Below are 22,282 nucleotides of genomic sequence, written 5' to 3'. Positions count from 1 at the left end.
TATCCTATTTCAATGCTCCTCCAACCCTTTTTCAAGCTACAGAGGGAAAAAGGTGACAATGAAAAAAAAGAAAGAAAAGGTGGTGAAGAGAGAGGTAGGAGGACAAGGCGGAGGTCGGCGGATGAGTGCTGACCTTCGTTCTGTTGCGGTTCAGCCACGCATAGCTGAAATAACCCTTTGAAATTCCTCCAGCACGTTCCGCCACCTACCATCAACACCAGAACCGGATTTCAATCAAAACTAGACAAGGACACTTATCAGCTCATCTAACAGCTCATTCGTCAGATTTCCCCTGAGATTTCTCAGAGACGTTCCGCCTGTCTGTCGCTTAAACTGGTTCCAATTAACTGCAGAAAAAATGCTTTTGTTGTTTGAACTCATGATTAGGTTCTGGCTTAATGTCTCCCCAGAGACTGGCACTTCACAGAACAAAGCCTCCCTCTGCGCCCCGACCAAAGCCTTCTGCCTTCTTAAAAAAACATCCCTTGTTTCAACGGTGCTAAATTTGGAGACGTTTGACAGCGTCGTATTTCACAGGCTGCGTTTCACTGACATGTTTAAGCGGACATGATGACATCCGTGTCCACGTGCGACAGCACTGTCTACAGCAAAAGGATAAGTCACGAGGAAATAGATGAATGTCAGCCCTCGCACGGATAACCTCGAGGTTAAAGGCCACTTCACCATTTATCAGAAAAGCGTTGAAAAGTATCCTCTGTTCCGTTTTATTTTCCTCCTAAATCTTTCTTTTTCCCATCTTACACAACTGTCATGCACTTACTGTAACACATGTTACTTCCACTCTCATGTCTCACATGGATCTGAATTCCACAATCTTCCTTCTAGGACTTACCTTTTACATTGCTATTTCAAAAAAGGAACAGTTTTCCCAGTCTTGTCTGAAAATGTGCGTCATTAGCCCCATATTGAAACTATTACTCACCCCCCACTATGACAGTGGCTTCTCAGTGTGTAGTGTGGACCTGTAAACACTTTTGCTCTCCAACCAGGTTGAACAAAACACCCTGCTCTGCAACACGTTCTCATCCCTACGTGTAACACACCGACCAATGTCACAAATCGTCAGTGTGTTACGCGTTCGGCGGCATGAGAGCATGAGAATGAATCTCTAAATGTGTCTTACGTTTGGATCCTGAATCACTTTGGAAAACACTACGTGATAGGGTTAAGGTTAGGGTTAAGGTTAGGATTAAGGCTGGAATGGACGGCTGGAGCCTCTGCTCTAGGCGCGTGTTACCACCGCAAAAGCCTTTCTATTGGATTCAATTGAGAAGAGAGAGGGTTTTATAAGAATGTGGAAGAGTACCCTTTGCATTATTATTGCGCCTAGGCACGTGACAAATCATTGGTATGTTACGCGTTGGGAATGATAATGCTCTGTCTTCTGGACTTTCTTCATAGTTTTGCAGAGTATTTATCACTCCAGATGCCTGATGCATAAACTCTGTGCAGAGTCACAGCTAAAACTGTGTGTAAGCAGAAATGCACGCACACGCACACACACACACACACACACACACACACACACACACACATTCTTTTCATCAAATTGATAAAAGCCTTGCATACTCATGCTCTTCATTTAAGAATCTCAGCCGTTGTAGAATGGCATGCACTGGCAAAGACGTGATTTTTACATCCATCTTTAGCAGCAAATTAGTCTGGATCTCAGAGCAGTAAAAGACTACTGAAGAAATTTTTTTTTTTTTTTAAAGTGAAAGTGAGGAAAATAAAAAAATGTTTAATTTAGTCGTCTCAGCTCAGGATGAGAGCAGAACAAAAACTGCTGAAAGGAGACGGAGAATCATTGTAGGATTACTAATGAGGAGCAAAGACAAAGCACCATCCATATGCGTGACTAATCAGACAGATTTACAAAATGAAGTGGAGAATTATAATTCTTTGTTAAGCAGTTTGTAGATTCTAATTTTTACCTTTTAGAATAGGTGAGTAATAGCCACAAGTCATTTAGCAAGTGTCTCATTTGGCTGTGTAGTAATTGAATAGTTATGATACTCACCCCAAATTTACTCCCATTGAGGGATGTCACCTTAAACAATACTTCTGATGCTTTTCAATACTAAACTTAGGATTTATTTTTTTAGTACCACAGGTATCATAAGCAGTGTATGTGCAGAGATTTCAGTTCTTCTGAACTTGAACCTTCTGATCTCCTTACACGCTGAAGAAGAAGCATTTCTACAAGAACAGGAAAAACTACAAATGGCACACAAAACTACATGTGGAAGATAGCAACTAGTTCAGTCACTCATTGATTAGAATTGCAGAAAGTGTTTTTTTGAGACATTTTTCTGCCGTGAAACTACGTTCCTTAGCAGGCTACTCAGCAACCTAATATTTCAGACTAAAGATAACATTTTCATTAACAGGTTTCATTAACAAGTTAGTAATAACAATAATAATAACAATAATAATAACAATAACAATAATGTATACTTTATTGATCCCCGTGGGGAAATTACTTGTTTTTCTCTGCATTTGACCCATTCACTGAGTGAAGCAGTGGGCAGCCACTAAGCAGGCGCCCGGGGAGCAGTGTGTAGGGACGGTACCTTGCTCAGGGGTACCTCAGGGTAGCCGTTCAGTGTATTCGAACCCCCGACCTTCCGATCATGGGGCGACCACTGTAGTGATTTAAAATGGGTTTTTAATAAAGGAATTTATATTTAACTAGATATTATGAGCAATTTTTCTTTTTTTACCAGTATAAAGAGTCATAAAAGTAGCTAATACTAAAATTCTGGTATTGTGACATCCTTACTATAAGGAAGAGGATTAGGGTCACCAGAAAAAAAAAGTGGGCACGTCTGTTTTTTTCCTTCTTTTCCAGAATTCTGAGATTAAAGTCAGAATTCTAATGCAAATATTTTGACAGTGATGATGTATATGCTGATGATTATATAATATAATGAGAAGATAACTTTAGATTTTCAGAAATTTAATAATGAAGGAAACTGTTACACAAATCTAACTGTATGAAAGTTACTAAACTCATTCATGTTCATCACATGAATCAGGACTATCTGTAGTGATCAGTCAGGCTGAAGAAGTCACTTGGATGAGTGATGAAATGCTTTTCCCAAGTCCAAATGAAAAGAATCAGCTTTCTGGGATCCATCGGGCAGTTTGTCAAAGTAAAAGGTGAAGGTTGAGTAGTCACGGGACTACCAGCTGCAGGAGTTAGCATGTGTGAATAGTGAGTATGTCGCGCTAATCTGGCAGACATCAAAATATTTTATGCAATCTATGAACAGCCTGACCTGCTGTTAGCACAAAAATACATCCTCTGTGCACTTTGTATATCTTTAGCAAATCTGATGGTAGCTCTCAGTCAAATTGGTGGCATTCATACTCTGAGTATTGTGGCTCTTTGCTCAAAACTCCATGTGGGTTCATTTTCTGTGCGACAGCAACAGGCGGACAAATGTTCCACGGAGCCATGCTGCTAGTGTTACTAAAAAAGACTCAAATAAAGCACAGAGACCATCTGCAGCTTGCATGCTATATCTAATTATTCCAGTAAACTATGAGTCAGACAGTGTTACTGCATTTTTTACATTGTTATTTCATAAGAGGGGCTTTTCTGCAAAAAATCTTACAGATGGAATAGCATGCTGCACCAAATACTTTCAGCATGCTTGGAATTGAGAGGAAGCCAATAGAGTACCAGACTATGTTCACCCCGCTTTTGTTTCCTAGAAACAATGACTAAACACCTAGCGTCATTGACCAGTTATGTAAATCTGGAGCTTCTGTAATTGCAACATAGAAATTTAAAATATTTGAGGGAATATTAGTCAGCTTTATCTTGTCTAGGGCAGCATTTTAAGAGTTCTTTCCTAAAACATGGTGATTTTAACTATTCCCATTCCTGTTTCCACATGCAAAACTACCCTAGAAATACCTGGCATGATGTCTCTTTGACATGTTACCAATATGGCTGTTTTGAAGTCATTTTAGCATAAAAACTGAAGGGATCAAACACCTCAGAAGGAAAACTGAGTATTTGATGTCAGTTCTTGAGAATCAAAGAACGAGGGCTGCTTTCTTTGACAGCCATCTTGCACAACAGATGTTTGATAATCCTGCAAGAACCGAAATCAGTGGACAAGGAGGTAGCAAGGCCTTTAAAAAGATAACAACCCACCCGAGACATAAGGCATCATGTATTTGGTTGATGAAGAGCTCATGGCCTTGACTTTCCACTACAAACCTGTTTGCAAATTAAATTATGATGTTTTCCCACATGTATAGCTTTTGTAACTGGGTCTTTATTTTGTTTCTAATAGTAATGGATTATTTTTGCATTAACTAAATCATTCCACAATGCAACCACATGACAGCTGATAAGTAACAGCAGAACCCTAGACATGCACATTCAGTACTAAATGTAATGTAATGTACTGAAGTGAACTTTACCAGCTGATGATTTCCAACCCTGCAAAGTTCCTGAGTTTTATCAACTGCCAGCACTGAAAGAAAAAAATGCAACCCTCAAATAACAGGCTTAGCCAACATTCCATGAAAACAAGATGCTTAAAGCTTTAAATGCCTGAACCCCCACTGGGGTTGTTAAATAATGGAAAAAACCACACATAGGGTCCTCTTAATTGTCAACTTCTATGGTATGGTGGGTATGAAACATAAAACAGCAAGACTGATGACTCATCCGTTAATAATTCACATCACTGCGAGAAGTGTTATGTGGTCAGTGATTTGGAGCTCACGGAAGATTTCAAGTTTGGGAAATTCTGTACTAGAAAGCACAAAAGCCCGGATCAAAGGTCAGATTACCTGAGAATTCCCAGAGATGAGAGTGGCAACTTACAGGAAAAGCAACATCAACATAATCTGTTTCTTTTCAGAAAAGCAAAGGTCCCAACATTAATTAAGGCAGGGGCAGCAAACATGAGGCCGGGTGACCAGCATTGGTTCAACAAAGACTCCAATCACATCACAATGGACGGCATTGAAAAATGTGAGGGAGGGCAAAAAATATACGACTTTTAACAGTTTTTTCATAAATCTTACACCTTTGTCCTACTGATTAAGATCTCCCCAAAGACATTCAAAGTACAATAATAATAGAGAAACAATTAAATAACAGAAAAGCTCCTGTTTTTTCACTATCTGCTATAGAAATGTCTGTTGTAGTTTTCTTCACATTAATCATAATAATAAATAAAACAAATGAATGAATTAAAAAAAAAGAAAAAAAAGGGATTTTATTTAGTAACTGCTTAATATTTACAGGACAATTTGTGCGACTATTTTCATAATTTTCCACATTTATTTCTTACAATTTAAGCCCCAAGAGTCACGCTGACAGATTTCTTTCATTAATTACAACATCATTCCTTTATCATGCAGAAAAACTGAGGCATACTGTTGCAATTGCACTTCTTTGTCTTGCATTTAGATATATTTGGGATTAAATGTGCAGTTAAACTACTCTACTATGAAAGAGATGGGAGTTTTTCCAGTCTGTCCCATTTAAAATCAAAGTGAGCTGTATGTGGCCTACAATATGAAACTAGTTTGAAATTCATGAATTAAGGCATTTGGATTATTCATAAATGACAGCACAGTAAAAGAAATAGTTTACTACCAGTAAACATCCTGCATCTGCAAACATTATTTCGGATATATATTTTAACATTACAGTTGGTTGGGTTGTTTCCAAGTTGATTTTTTAAAATTGTATCCACTTTTTGTTCAATATACTAATGCTTTGTAGGTAGAAAGTTAATTTTTGACCCTGTTTTACAACATATTGCTGCATACAGGATACAGGAAGACTTTAAATTAGACCACAAACCCACCAGGAAATTGTTTATTGAGGCGAGAACCTAAGCAAGAAGTCGGTTTGTTGTCTCATGGACTTCCATAATTTTAGCCTCTTGCAGCTAGCTTGTTACATTTCGCTGACTTTTTGAGAAAGTTTCAATCTTGGTCAAGCCATGACTGATGATTTAAGATTAGAATTGTGACATTAAAATGGACAAAAACACCTTAGTGGAAGACTAAAACACCCTAATGCACCCCATATTCAAACCCAGGCTACAGGGTTGACATTTGAACTCTATCCAGGAAATGTTAAATAAAACCTCAGACCACAAAATAGATGTTCCTCAAGACTTACATCCAAGGTCATATCTAGAGTTTTGTTACTGATATTGTCATCTCTTTAACTTTCAGCTCTCGCTATATACATATATTTATACACACAAGCCTGCTTAATTCACTTTCTGAACATCTTTATCTTTATTTATTCTAAAAAGAAGGTGCCCCACTGGAGGGGCAGTCAACAAGAAAACAAGACTAGACATAACTACTTGATTCTTCCACTTTATATTTGGGTGAATGCGACAGACTGCATATCAGTTTGACATAAATACCATGACCTCACCAGCAGGTTTGCTTTGACTCCGGCATTTTGGATAAAGCCATCTATTTTTCTGAAACCTGACATGACAAGACACGCAGTGGATTTGACTAAGAAGCTCACGACAACATGTATTTTATCAATCACATGGTCGTAATGCCTTCCTCTAAATAGGACCGTGAGTTATGAGATGAACATAATGCTTGACTGAAACTTGTCATGGAGACATCAAACTCACTTTGAAAATGGTTCCTGGTGTTAGAAATCACACGAGTTCTTTTCAAACTGTCCAACTTGCATTTGTGTAGCAACTTGTCATGCAAGTTTTACTTTTCAAGGAAGCATTAATCTAATTTTAGGGCATGTCTGAGGAAGATTAGACTCAGTTTTGAATTGCACCATTGGACTAAGACACACAAAAAGTCTTCAGTGGGCAGCAGTATATTAGAATGCCAACTTTGATTCCCTGACCAGTAATCAAACCCAAGCTGATGCACTGAGTGAGCTGCATTATAGCCATTAGCCCATCAGGGACCCACTACATCAGTGCTTTGAGTACCCTAAATTACTGACTTTTCAAAAGCACTGAATCACTTGAGGAAGTGTTAAATAAAATTTGTGACCATCAAATAACTGGTTTTCAGGGTTAACAACAACAACAATTTTTACAGATAGTTTTAACCTTGATATGTCTTTAACTTATAGTTGTTAACCTTTTAAAGAAAACATTTAATGCTGTGGAGCTGTCCAACTCACAGAAACACATGAATCCACCGTCTTACACATACTCAAGATATGACTGAGGAATATTAGTCTCAGCATTAATTTCTGCCCACTCATGAGTGGGTATCAGTATAGTGCCAAGCATCACTCTCTGACTGGGAATTGAGCCTGGGTGGCAGCAATGAGAGCACCAAATCCTATTCACTAGAGCATCAGGGACCAACTAAATAAGTGTTTTGAATATCAGAAATTGCTGACGTTTTGAATGCACTCAATCGCTGGCCAGTTCCTGGGTTCTGATGATGTTCTGAATCCCCACTTTAGCACTTTTGCTGCAGCCATCTCTTCATTCTTAAATTGGACAAATGCACATGGACCCAGTAGCAATTTTTCAGTCACAAGACAGCCATGCCCTAAAGTATACCCTGCTTTATTATTCATTTTACTTGAAGTAAGGCCATGGTTTAATAAATGGGCATAATTCTTTGTTCAATAAGGCTTGAAACTAGAGACTGAGACCACAAATGCACTGGGACACAAATCAAGTAAGAAGTTGATTCATTTCCCCAAAGACTTTTGTAATCCTATAATCTTAGGTCTTTTTGCAGCCATCCAAGCCAAAATTTCAGTGTTCTGCCAGATAAAAAGGTGCATGGAATGAAAATCAATTTACTTAACTGAAACCTCATTTGTGAAAAGGTTTGAAGACAGAAAGAAAGAAATGATCAAAGAACTGAAGAAGGCTCCAACACTTTAATAGAAGTTAGCATGCTGCTGTCTAACTACTGCCTGTGTTCTGAATCCCCAGAAACTAAACACGTTGCACCTCTTTGACTTTACAAATGACACTTTTTGCTAAATTATTCAATCAGCCAATAGCAAGGCAGAAATTTGACTTGTTTAAGCATGTAGTCTTAAACATAGGAATGGGGAAGAAAGGTGATTTAAGTGACTTTGAATGTGGCATGATTGTTGGTTCCAGACATGAGTATTTGAGAAAATGACAGTGTCCACATAGCAATCTATAGAGTTTACATGGAATCAACTGAAAAAGAGAAATTATCAAGTGAGTGGGAATTCTCTGAGGGAAAATGTCTTGTTGATGCCAGAGGTCAGCGGACAATGGTCTTTGGTATCACGCCTTCCAATAAGCATTGAGCTGTTAGGAAGGCAAGTATGCGGAACAGCATCTCACACAACACATTAAACTTGGGCTACATCAGCAGAAGACCACACCTTGTCCTAAGAATAGGTATTTGAGGCTGTAATTATCAGTGACTCATCAAATTGGACAATAAAAGTTTGGATTAACATTGCCTGGTTTGACAAGTCTCATATTCAGCTGTGAATCGAATGGAAGCTTAAGAATTTGGTGCAAACAATAAGAAGGCGTGGATCCATCCTGCTTTGTTCAGGCTGCTGCTGCTGGTGTACTATCGAGGTCTTTTATGGCACATTTTGGGCTTTTTAGCACAAACCTAAATGCCACAGCCTACCTATTATTGTCATCTTTGAATGGTTGCTTCCAGCTTGACAATGTGCTATGTCGCAACGCTCAAATCATCTCAGTGTGTTTTCTTAAACCCACGAAAGTGAGTTCACTGCACTAAAAAAACCCCTCCAATAGAGAGCGTTTTCATGATGTGGTGGAATGAAAGAGTTCTGCTCATCACCAAAATCTCAGAGGAATCCAACTTCAGTGTGTGCCACATGACAGGCACACACAAGGCAGTTCTGACAACAAACGGGGAAAAGAGTGAGTGTCTATCCCACCAGTGTGAGAAAACTCCTCGCCTATATGACCTACAAAAAAGTGGATAGTTTGAATCAGTTAATTACCAAAAAAACAACAACAATACACAGATTATATTTGGAAGATTAAATATAAATTATTCTCCTGAAATCTTTTTATTCTTATTTTCAGCACTTAAGTCAGTGGTTGCTTTTTTTTTTGAAATTCTTTATAAATAAAGTTGGCTTAAATTTTAAATAAATAAATACGTAATACTACTACTACTAATAATAATAACTAAAAAATAGTCATAATAAAAAAATAATAATAATATTGACGATAATGAACGCTGTCTTCGATTACTACTGTTAAAGTTGGTGGCCAATAGGCTGCGAGCAGAGGCGGGGCTAATAGAGTCATAGACACGTGTACTAGGAAGTAGGAAGTAAATACAGAGCACTCGGAGTGCTGCTGGAAAGAAGTGAGTAAACCTGAGAGACTTGTAAAGAAATTAGCGATACCATAGATTTAGGATAAAATTGAACTGTGCCGAATTCATTACTTTCGCTTCACAATACCAGAAACAGCGTGTTATGGAAATATGACACTGATATTTTTTAAAAACAAAGCGAATATTTTAGGAGAGCCGGCTTGCTTTCATTTACCTCTGTTTTCTGTAATCTGCACTTTGTGCTCCTCGTGTGTATTGGTATTTAAAACTCGATTTGCCAGGAGGTCTCCACGAAGACTGGTTATATCGCAGAACAGAGCAAAGGCAAAGGAAAACACGAGAAAATGGAAAAAATGGTTAACAGCTGTTGACAAGAGTCAGCTGTCATTTAAAGCTGATTGTATGCGCACAGGAAAGAAATACATTTAACTTCACGCTCCAAAATGAATCCACGCGTACGAGGCGAATATTTTTCCTATGTGCTCCTCTCTTGTTCATTGTAACACTACCAGAGTTTTACTGCTGCAGTCTCACATAGTCTGACAGTATTGTTGGCACACCTGCCAATTACAGACACCTGGGCACAAACATGTTTTCATGATCAGGCTTTTTTTTTTTCTGTCATTCTTTCTTCAATAGTTAGACATGTCAAAAAGCAACGTGTATAACACACCGGCACACAGAACAGTTTTTATAGACAGCATCATGCCTTTCTGGGGAAAAAATTAAAAGTAGCCATCCCAATCATCCTTTTCACTAAGTCGTGGCTGTCAAAAATAAGGCCCAGGAGCCAGAATCAGCACACCAAAGACTCCAATCTGCCCACTGGATGGTTTGGAAAATATAATATATATGTTTTTGACTTTTAGCTGTACAGTTTTTTCTGATGATAAAGACCTCCTGACCATTCACACTACACCAATGTAAACAACTAATAGGTAAACAACTGAATAACAGAAAGTTCCTGTTTTTTCATGATCTACTATAGGAATTTTGCAGTGGGTTCACCGTAAAAAGGAGCAAAGCAAAATAAAACAAAACACAAAAAGACATTCAATCACAAAAAAATAAAGTTTTATAATCACAGGACACTCTGTGCAGTGAAGTAAGAACTTTTTATCTAAATTAAATATTTATTCATTACAAGTCAAAGTAAACTTTATTTTCATCTCTGCTATATACAGTACAGTATACAGAGAGACGAGACGACGAGGCTTCAGTTTCATTCAGTGCAAAAAACCCAACAATAAATATAGGAAGAGTAAGAAATAAATATACACTTTAAGACTAAGGTAAGGGGAGTAAATATACACTTTAAGCTAAAAAGGATCAATAACAGTCTAACTTTACAATTTAAAATTGAGATTTAAAGTGACCTTGAAGACCTTAAAGTGACCTCAATTTAAGCTCAAAGCAACATTTTTTTTATTGCTGAAATGACATATTATATTAAAATATCTCAGGTATTAAATGTTAAATTACATGTTTGATTAAATGTGTGATTAAACTTCTTTGCACTAGTTTAAATAGTGTGGCCCCATTTTGCATCCAAAGTAGGCTATATGCTGCCCACGTTGTAAAATGCGTCTTATATAAAATGGAAAATGAAGCACAATTTTAAAAAATGAAGCTTTTAAGTATAATATGTAATATATAATTTAATTGCGTGTCCTTTCACACACACGCACACACAGCTCCACCTGTGTACACCCGGATTATCTTGCTTGTCATTTTGCTTAATGTTGTCTTAACAACTTTAAAGGTAACTGCAATGTCTTCATCTTGAATTGGTTGAACAGAAAAAGAAGAAGAAAAAAGAAAAAAGAACAAAAAAGGCGGTTTCCATAAAGATTCCATATGCCTGTTTTTTTCTTCTTCTTTTTTTACCCTCTGTTGTTTGATATTTCCCCTTCTACTTGTTTCATTCATTTTGGAAGTAGTGCAAATACAGCAGTTAGCTGTAGAATAATTTCTTTAGCAGTGGAGGTGAGAAAGGGGCCGGTAAAAAAAAAGACTTCATTCTACAAATTATATTATTTTGTTATGATAAATATATATATACATGTCTTGATGATCTGAAAGTTTAAGAGATCTTTTTTTCATCTGTGCCTTGGATGGGTCCCCAAATGTGGTGGGCCCTGAGTGCCCATTGGATAATGTGGTTTAAATTGTATTGGAAGGTAGAGACAGAGCAAAGTGCCTTGAGATGATAAAACTAAATTGAATTGAATAAGTTGAATTGACCACAAGGGGCTGAACTTTCAGGCAGATATTGGGCTTACCAAAAGTTAACAGGCTTATTATCAGACAGAGCTTATAGGCACTCATATTTAAATAAAAGTTTTACTAACAACTACTACTACTAACTGATTTCACTGGAGTTTAAAAAGTGAATATTGTATATTAACATGAAAATCATTTGGTGTGTTGATGATTAAAAAACCGAGGGAGGCAGTGATAGTAATCGTAGTGCAGCAATAGAAAAAAAAATCCAGGATGTTAAAATGCAAAGCAAACAGGATTTGAAACATTTTTTTGTTCCACTGTGTGGTGAAAAAACAAGGTGTGAGGTGTGAGTCAGTCACACGAGGGCTGTGCATTAGCATGTGTGTTGATTTAAGAGGAGTCTTGTAGCCTTGTAGGATTACCTGAAAGCAGCCTTTTTTCTTTTACTCTAGTTTTCAAAGTCTTTCTGCAGTCTTTCTGTCTCCTATCTTTTTGAATATAATGCCGATGTGCCATGGGCTAACCTTTAGTGTGCGCGTGTTGTTTGTTTAGGTCTGTCACTATGCTAGAAGGCTACAGCCCTGTGACCCAGGCCCTGCTGGGGACTCTGTTCACGTGGGGTCTGACTGCTGCCGGAGCTGCTCTGGTGTTCGTCTTCTCCAGCCGACAGGTAATGAGTGTTACTCTGAGCTCCAGGAATCGCTCTTCTAAAGAAATACTAGCAAATTATTTGATGAGCTGGAGTTTTCCATCCATGGACTTAGACTGACCTGGTCAATTTACAGCTGCCTACATTTGGTGACAAATTTTAGAATTTATAATTTTTATATATATTTTTTAATCTGAAAGAACAATGCTATCTCAAATGAATCTACTTTTCTCTTTTCTACTTTTCTAGTTTTCTACTTTTCTCTTATTTTGAAAGTTCGGTTGCTGCAAGCCAGCTAGACAGGGCCCTTCCATGTCTCATGTTTTCTCTGTGTGCTGGCAGCTCCTACAAAAACAAGTTCCTACTGGGGCCACTTGAGACTGGCTCTACAAGTGGGTGAATCACCATAGACTCTCATGTTGAAATGTCCAACTAAACAGCATTCAAAAGCAATACAACTAAAAAGCAACATTAAAAAAAGAAAGAAAGGAGAAGAAAAACCTGTTTTGTTTCCATGGATAGCATCCTTTCATGGTCTCACCTGGACAGTGTGTGATTTTATTTCTTTGTCTTTTTTAAAAAAAAAACATGGCAAATGCTTAAAAAAAAAGTGGAAGTGTTTCTGGGGATACAGTAACGTGACGGAACATTTTTGTTCCTATTTCTGTTGTATTTCATTCACCATCCTTGTGTTTTTTGTGATTCTGCAGCATTTTTGTATTTGCGTATATTTTCAGTCTGTTCAATCTCTCAGGGCCACCGTAACATTCTACGTTTTTGAATACAGCTAATTTCTAGGTTCCTTCTGTTTTTTCTTTCTTCCTTCTGTTCTACATAACAGATCAAGTTGAGTGAATTCATTAGAATTCAAATTTAACATGAAATAAACTTTGCATTCTTTTGTATTATTATTATTATTATTACAATATTAATATGACATGAGGTTTAGTTAGCTGGGAAAAACTGATTGGTAGAAATAACCTTAAAAGTGACTTTTTATTTTTATACTTTGAGTACATTTCAAAGCCTGCACTTCAACTTTTACTATAACAAAAGTTTCTATACTTCTGTAGTTCTTAAGTTATGGACATGTGAAGTTTTGCTACTAGTCAGGCTTAAAGTTTGCAGTGTTTCTGATAGGCAGCAAGGTATCACCTCAGCTAAATATGAGTCACTGCTGTCTCATCTATGCTTGTGCTGTTGGTGTCTTTTATAACATTTTCACTAAATTATCTTATTCAGTGTTGATTAGCGCTAATCAGCAGATATGTGTGTCTGTGGTTGGCGTCCATGCTAGATGTTAACTCAGCACGCCACTCTCCCATCCAAGTGTAGTAACTTATGGTGCAAAATTCAATAATGTTAAGATTTTAAAACTAATGCATTACAGCTATGTCAATTTTCAATTTATTAGCGGCAGATATTCGCTGTTTGCTGAGCAATCGATGTCAGCGTTTATAGTGGTCGTCAAATGAAATTTAAGAAAATGAAGACTAGATGGAGGAAGCAGCCTTAACCCATTAAATGAGTATCGATATTGAGTAGTTTGTCCATCAGAGAGAGGAAAAGCCACTCTGCTACTTCCCTGTTGCCAGCACACATATTTGGAATCACACAATTACAAAAACCAGCTGATCTAAGTAAAGTCAGGCAGAGCACAAGTGAGTAAATAAATAACCACAGGCAACAAATTTTAGGAGAATCTGTTTATGTTTTGTATGTCTAAAAAGAAAAAAAATGTTGGTGGATATATTCCAAGATCACATTTTTAAATCACCAAATATCTGCATGTGTATCGGTCTTAAAAACCCGATATCAGTTAGACGTTACAATGGATGGTGCCACTGTGGCTACAGTCTTTTCTAACACACAGTCTCATACATGGCCGCTTCAGCCATGTGTGTTCTGCTTGGATATCAGCTGCGTTCAAATACAGCACAGCTGGACTTTTTGTCACAAAATTTTTTGTAGGTGTGGAATGGATACACACAGTTGAATAATTTATTTATGTGTTGGTGTGTTCACCATCACCCGACAGCTCACCACATATAGAATTTAAGTCTATGTGGAGACACAGTGAGAAAATCCAGAACACTTTAGCAGCTAGTGATGTCAATATTTGCTTCTGCAACCTTTAAGTGATATGATAAACCGTAAATTTATTCAGCTAAATCACAGAGAAATGAATCAGAAAGCATGAAAACACTGTGCAAAACCAGCACACTGTTTGATGTACTTTTACCATTTCTGACTCCTGTAACACATGCCCATTTTGCCGAGTTAAGTCGATGGTGAGGAATGCACTGAACTGCTGGCTCTTCCACTGTCAGGGTTACTACGATATTGATTTCCCTGCATCACTCACAATCTCTCTTCTTGTCTGCCCTTTTCAGAAGCGCATCTTGGATGGAAGTTTAGGCTTTGCAGCTGGGGTGAGTAAGGCTTCATTTGAACTGAACCACACATACATTGCTATGAGGTGATTGGCTTTTAAACGTTCTACTGCAGCAAGGCAAGTTTTCTCCTCATAGAGAGAAACTCTGACACGTCCAGCTGCCATGTTGTTTCATTAAAAATCTGAGAGGAAGTGTTCCCCTGCAGGTATCACCCTGCAACTGAAAATACATCCCCTTAACAGCACTGTGTCACTCATCCAATTACGATGTTTAAATCCCTGCAGTACGAGCAGTTTATAGATATAGATCACATATATCAGCTGGCCTTGTAGGGATGAGCGGATCGATACTATCATTAGCAGCGTTGGTGTTGGTATCAGATTGATAATAGCGTGATGTGATTGATACTTTAGTTTCAGTTTCTCCCCTCTACATTTAGTACTGAGAAAATAGACGTTGCTCCTTGTATTGAGGTTTCTCACGTGATGTCATGCACACTTTGTCTAAAGCTGTCTGCCACATTGGACGTCATCTAACCAGTGGTTGATAGGTTAATGACTGGTTGGCAGTGGTTCCTGGAGTTTGCACTCAGCTCTCACTCATCGCATGAAATTTGAATCCTGGTGACCTCAACCTCAAGGTCAAAAGTCAGGTTTTCTGAAAATCTTGCGATAGCTTTAGAGCAAGGTGATGTAGGATGTTGATACCAGAGGTGTGTCTACTTGGGGGCTGACAGTTTCATTATAGCTCAGAGAGCAGCTGGCCAGCGTTTGTAGATGCATTTGTTACTTCTATTCAAGCTACAGCTAAATTCCACCACCTAAAGCAGTCACAAGACAATTTTTGCCAACTCGTTTGGAAATACGCATTTTCCCGTGACAAATGGTTGCCGGGGGTGGGCGGGGGGTGTCACTGACCAGTCTGTAGGCCTGTGTTACTGGAGCCTTAGAAATCATTTTCTCAGCGCCTGCCTCAATGTGTTGGGGAAAACACATTTTTCCCTGACGACTGCTGGTCGCCAGGTGGTCATAGATTGGCCTCTAGGCCTGTGTGGCTTGGCCCTTATTCACTTGGTCTTATATTGTCACCATGATTGTTATACATCTGAAAATGGTTGAGAAGTTGATGTCACATGGCTGGTGGTCACATGTTGGCATACTTTGCTCCTCCTCCTCCCGTGTTTCACGTGAAGCAGCCGCACTGAGCAGACACATGTAGGCTGCAGTGAGAGAGAGCGATGGCAGAGAGAAAGAGGAACGTCATGTGGAGATATTTTACAGCTCTAAATGAAAACACTGCAAACAGTGATGTGTGGAGAAAGGCTATTTGCTACTGTGGCAACACACCAGTTTACACAAACACATGAAAAACTGTGAAAAAAGACTACTCCAATCAGCAAATGACAAACAAAGTAAAAGAAAAATCCCTCAGACACATCCAGACCCCGGCACAGAGGGGACAGGTAGAGTCCTTTCAGAGAAGCAAAGAATATCCTCATATAGTGAGAAAGTAATGTTTCAGTAACTTTTCACCATTAGTTAATGTTCATTTTCATATTATTATTGAGAGCTATAACCTACAGACAACCTATATCCAAACGACCCCAATTCCAAAAAGTTGTGATGCTGTGTGAAATATATATATATAAAAGAATGCAATGATTTAAACATCTTATAAAACATGTTTTATTCACAATAGATCATAAAAACACATAAAATATTTAATCTAAAGATGTGTAATAACTCCATGGCAGACCCGTCCACGGTTTAATGCTTTTCAGCATCTTTATGATCACGGTTGCATTTTTACAATCGGCTGCAGCTTTTCAGCTCGCAGTAACACACACTAACAACAACATCAGGACATAGTTCAGTCTACTTAAGCGGGTGAGGCGTGATAGCTCATGTCAGCCAGGTGCGTCCACCTCCCTGGCAGCCACACCACAGACCACGCCCTGCCACAAACCCCCATCGCCCGACTGAGCCAGGGGAGCCATCCGGCTGAACCTACTCCCCTCTGCATCGCCACAATGTTCTTTTTAAACAAAAATATTAGCTCCTTTTGAATTTGATGCCATCACCACATATCAAAAAAACTGGATAGTCCCATTTTTGCTAATGTGTAGCTTCCCCACTTCTTTTAACTACACTCCCTAAATGTCTGGGAACTGTGGAGACTAGTTTATTGGATTTATGGTATTGTTTATGCCATAAACTGTTATTTTTAGACCAGAGATTTTCAGTCAGTCATGTAATTTCATATTAGTATGCTTTATTTAGTAACAGTATTGTTCAGCTGTAACTTCTGTCTAATCACTTACGTTTTGATTAGTAACTGACTACAGTGAATAATTTTATACATTTATTTTGCAATTTAATTAAATGGCTCTATTACGCGCACCTAGTAATATTACACAGTTGTTATATATTGATGAGTGGAATTTTAAATAAATTAGAACTTCACTGCTTGTTTCCACAAATTCCTTCTTGCACAAAAAGTAATGATTATACGCTGTTACTAATGGTATCTGTGTAAACACACCACCGATGCTTTGAAAATCACTGCAGCTCTGGCTTGTTCTTTTTAACGCTATGCACCAATGAACTTTTTAATTAAGTGCTCCAGCTTGAAAGTGTGAGGTAAAGTGCAGGATCAGATGGGTGTAAGCCAAAAGAGCTGTAGTACTGGCAGCAAAAGATCTTTTATTCTTGTTTAAAATCTAACAAAACCAAAGTTAACCAAAACTAGTAACAATGTTTCTATTTTTCTTTGATTGCTGCGTTTCATCTCATAGTGTTTGGTCTCTTCTTTTCTTTTAAATGTCTTTGTTTGAATTGTAATCCGGCTGCTCCTCCTCTGCAAAAGTTACGTCATTACTCCACATTAAAAATTAAAAGCCCATATACCATTTCAGTAGACAGGAACCCTTCTTCTTTTTTCTTTTTTTTTTACCAAGGCTTTTATTGTGAAACACGCAGGAAGACGTCATGGAAAACACAAACTTTGACTTTGAAGAAAAAAAAAAACGTATATAAGATTCAGATTCATAGCTGGACATCTGCCATGACAACTGGTTACTATTTGATGTCCTTTATTTTCTCACCATAGAGAGAGAGAGTAGCCATCCTACATGTAAAGAGTGGAAAAAAGGGAAGCGTTAATTTTCAGGGAGAGCAGTGAGATGTGAGGAATATGTAGTGGACAAACAGGCATGAGACAGATGGATGTGAGGCTGGGAGACAGATGACTTTATGATCTATTCATAAAGTCATTCTAACATTTGATCTTGTGCGCAGTAATAGTTGACTAATGCATGCAAACTAGCCACTGCGGTTACGTAACGAACAACAACTCATCTGTCATCAGTGTGGTCTGATACTATTTCACCCCAAACAAGGTGAAATGATAAATCTGAGTCAAGCATTACAAATTGCCGACCCATACTTGTGGAATCTCTGTTTCTTTCTTTTTTTGAATAAGACTGGGACCTTAATTGCAATCCCTCCAACTGGTTCAGAGCTTGTTGTTAATTACGAGCTCAGATAAGTGAGCTGATAAGATGAATGCCAAATGATGAGAGATTGTCCACGCTTCTTTGAGAAAGATAGATTCATTCTCGGCCCCCACCTCCCTTATCTTCATTTTGGTCTTAACGGCTTTTCAATTACTTCGCAGGCTTAGCTGTTGCTCTTATACATTCTAATGAAATGGCTCATAAGGAGAAAAGAGCCGAGGGCTGCTTCAAACATTTGCTTAACTTCTTTGCAATTATGGGAGCTGCAATCTTTTTAAAATATGTTTTTCACAGTGTAACTTTTGGCTTATTGGTGAGATAGTGTTACAATCTATCCAGTCCTCTTATTTTTCTTTGCATAATTCACATTTTTTAATAATATAGTTTTGATAAGAAACGCAATTTTATACTGAATTTGCCACACTTAGCTTAGATTTGAGGCACTGTAGCTATCTGTTTGGTTCAAATGAATACGTTAGACTTTGCAGTCAACAACTTAGACAAGAAATAAAAAAGTTTTTATAGCTGTTTGTATTATAAGATGAACAGATGGAGCAAGAAAGTATTTTTTTCCCAAATGTTTGGATTTTGCCAAGTGTGAGGTTTAGAGCTGCATTTGGCTTTTATCAGAACAAATTAAACTCTTCAGCCATTTAGAAAAGCAAATTGAGTGGAGATGGACGGTAGGATGGGACTCTTCTCTTCTTTTCTCTCCCTTCTCTTTTGTTATTTTCAAAGAAGACAAGGCTTGGATTGCTTTTTAGCTGTGCAGAGAGTGAAGTAAGGTCAAGCCATTTTAAAGTAGGGAAGCAGATACAGTGGGAGGGAATGTTACACAGCATTAAGTGATGGCAGTTCACTGGAAATGAAATGTTATCTATCTTCACTGACCTTTTATCTCTTTAAATGGCTTGTGCAAGCTTCTACTTTGGTATTAAACATGCTACCGTGGATGCTAGTAAGGCTGACTCTTGTTAGATGCTAGATGCTAGAGTCTTCTTGAGTTCATGTTGTGTCTTTAGCACCCTGACGGTTTCCCTCTCTGTCTTGTGTCAATGTCAGTTCCTTTGACCTCCTGTGTTTTCTTTTCTCTGTAGTATTTTCTTTTCTTGTCTGGGTGTTTAGCATTTGTCTTTTGGTTACTTCCTGTTTTAATTTGAAATGTACATTTCTTTTTTGTGTTAGTTTTACTTTCCTTGATTATGTTCATCCATCAAACCTCGAGACATTCGTTGTTATGCTCCCATTTTGTGCTCCAATGATCCAGTGTTTATCCCAGCAAACATTTCGATGCTGAACACTGTTGTATTTTCTTGACATCTGTTGGGGAGATGATGGTGGAGTTTCAGCCATATTTGCTGGGATGCACTTGTGCCCCGTTAGATTTAGTATTTTTTTTACACCCATAAATGCTCCAATTTTATTATTCTGATCTGCAGTTGAGTTATCTCTATACTGCAGTGTGACTATATTGAAAATACTGGCCAATGTGGGAAAAACTAAACTCATCCTTTCATTTCACATTAGCTGCTGTTGTACTGGGTTCTGGAAAAACAATGCATCTAACTAGAAGAAGTGCTTTTGCAGAGCCTTTTTTTCCCCACTGCTGAAGACACAAACATTATTAACAGTGCAGTGTAGCACTTCACGTTTTTGTAAAATGTAACCCCGTTTCCTATTAACTGAAATGAATATTGGCCTGGAACTGAAAATTGATTCTGATTTGAGCCTCGTGATTCTAAAAGCTTTGCATGTCTTTACAAAAAAAAAAATCTATTTAAAAGCTAAGCACATTTTTCTTGTCATCTTTCAAAAAGCACGCAGGAAAAATATAATTCTGTTACTGCTGTCAGATGTTAAAATCCCACTTTTGTAATAAATTACTAAAACAGTTTGACATCCAGATGAATGTGCTGACGTTAAGCTCAGAACATTTTAATTTGCAGTGAAAGTTTTATACCCAAAAACTCAGTTCTTTCTGTCCTTTGATAAAGAGGCCCTAATAAAACAAATGCTATGGCAGTTACACATCTTGAGGTGACTCATGAACCCTCTATAAGCTCAGAGAGTGGAATGTGTATAATTAATTGTAAATTGCTAATCCTGATGCTGAATGACATGGTTAAGAACTGATGAGATGAAAACAGCTAGTCATCACCACTGCAGTTACTACACTCTCTAATAACACATAATCTCTGTGATATTTTTTCTTCCAATATCACAAAACAAAAACACATTGTGTGCTCATTTTTAAATAGAAAATACGTTACCCTGGAGGAAAGCCATGTTCAGTTGTGTGCGTCTGTCTGTGTGTGAGGCTCAGTGGGTGTTTGAAGAGCATGTGTCATGCTTTTTGTGTCTCATGATTCAGATGGCACCCTGTTTCCATGCCTAACATCTGCTGTCCTAACATGCGCGCACACACACTTTGTGACAGTAGACTATCACGTCATGCTGTCTCAAAACAGCATCTTTCAGCTCTCATTGTTGGTGTAAAATCATGCAACCCTTTTCCCCCAACATCCACCCCACAGCACATACAAACACATACGTGCACAAACCCAAATCGAGTACTGTGCAAAATGCAACTAAAAGCATTTTGCTTTTGTTTATATGTACATCGCTAAAACCCTATATTTGTTTGAAACATATAAACTATAATGTGGGGGGGAGGGAATCTTTTTTTGATGTTAAAGCCAGCAACCCATTTATCTCTCCATTTTCTGCCACTTATCAAGGTCTGGGTCGTGGGGGCAGCAGCCTCATGCAGATACTCCCAGGCCTCCCTTTCCCGAGCCACTTCCTCAAGCTCTTCCAGGGCGGCACTGAGGCATTCCCAAGCCAGCTGAGAGGCATAATCTCTCCAGCGTGTCATGGGTCTGCCCTGGACCCTCCTGTTTGTAGGACATGTCTGAACCAACTTACTGAGCGGATGCCCTGGAGGCATCCCGATCAGATGCCCAAACCATTTGAACTGGCTTTTCAATGTGGGGCAGTAGTGCCCCTGCTGAGCTGAGCTTGTCACCCTCGCTCTAAGTTGCAGGCCAGACACCTTATGGAGGAATGTTATTTCTGTCGCTTGTATCCACAGTCATTTATTTGGTCACTACACACAGCTTCTGGCCGGGAGCATAGATTGATCTGTAAATCGACAGCTTCACTTTAAGGCTCAGCACTCTCTTTACTGGGACAGACTGGTACAGCATCTAGATCAGTGTCTGTGAAGGTTCTCAGTCATCCAGGTCATCGTAGTCTAAGGAGCTTGGAAAGAAAAGCGTCTGGACTTCTTTGAGTTGCTTGAAGACGTTTCACCTCTCATCCGAGAAGCTTCTTCAGTTCTAAGGGTCAATGGTGGAGAGTCCCAGATTTAAACCCAGTGGGAGTTTCCCCCCAAAGAGGGACAAAGAACCCCCTGATGATTAAGTAGAGGATCATCAGGGGGTCCTTTGTCCAGACGCTTTTCTTTCCAAGCTCCTCAGACCATCTAGATCACTACTGACACAGCACCAGTTTGTTTAGGCATCTGCCTCTCACCTTTGGATTCCTGCAATCTCCTGGATTGGGATGGGATATTGCCAGTATCTTGTTTTTAAAAAATAGGACCAAGGAAAAGACCTGAACTTTGTCTTTGTGACTACAGTGTATTGAAAAGGCAAGATGTTTAGGAGTCAAGCTATGGAACATCTTAGTTGCACCTGATTGTACCTTTAATCATTAGTTATTATTAATCTTTGGCTCTTTGCAACACTGTATCTTTTGTCCTGTTTCCCTTCCCTCATCCCCCAACCAGTTTCCCTTTCAGAGTTTTTCCTTCCCACTGTCACCAATTGCTTACTCATGTTGGGGTTGGGGGTTTTCTCTTTATTATTGTAGGATCTTTACCTATACCAATATAAACTGCGACTGCTGTTGTGATTTATTGCTATATAAATAACATTGAATTAAATTGCTGTCTGCTGTCTGTGAGTAGCACATACTGCCCTCCAGATGAACTCTCTTTGAGGGAAAACCTTGCTTATTTCAGTGAGACACTATCAAACCTAATTCTGAAACAACTGTAACATGGTAAATTGTTTAAGTTGAAACTGACTGGTTTGTTAAGACATACCAGAAAAAAATGAACAAAATATATAGTTCCTTGTTGAACAGCTGAAGCAAGAATTT

General features: G+C 38.4%; 1 protein-coding gene and 1 long non-coding RNA gene across 3 annotated transcripts in view; one reads left to right on the top strand and one right to left on the bottom strand.

Annotated features, from left to right (window-relative positions):
- Nucleotides 1–7,923: 7,923 nt before the first annotated feature.
- On the bottom strand, nt 7,924–9,886 carry LOC120441487. Its single transcript, XR_005614140.1, has 3 exons — nt 9,757–9,886; nt 9,548–9,630; nt 7,924–8,953 (listed from the first exon to the last, which is right to left on the bottom strand). It is a non-coding gene; the product is annotated as an uncharacterized LOC120441487 (long non-coding RNA).
- The window catches only part of LOC116330238 (zinc transporter ZIP11), a 173,279-nt gene continuing 160,304 nt past the window's right edge, over nt 9,308–22,282 (top strand). For both annotated transcript variants that reach the window (XM_031752491.2, XM_039616740.1), the window contains exons 1-3: nt 9,308–9,363; nt 12,112–12,229; nt 14,602–14,640. In XM_031752491.2, coding sequence (XP_031608351.1) covers nt 12,122–12,229; nt 14,602–14,640 — 147 coding nt within the window. In that variant the 5' untranslated portion in view covers nt 9,308–9,363; nt 12,112–12,121. The remainder of the gene's footprint in view (nt 9,364–12,111; nt 12,230–14,601; nt 14,641–22,282) is intronic.

The sequence above is a fragment of the Oreochromis aureus genome, linkage group 8 (assembly GCF_013358895.1).
Source record: "Oreochromis aureus strain Israel breed Guangdong linkage group 8, ZZ_aureus, whole genome shotgun sequence".
Classification (NCBI taxonomy): Eukaryota; Metazoa; Chordata; class Actinopteri; order Cichliformes; family Cichlidae; genus Oreochromis; species Oreochromis aureus.
Note: the sequence above shows the minus strand (reverse complement) of the source record. Positions and strands in the feature narration are given on the sequence as shown.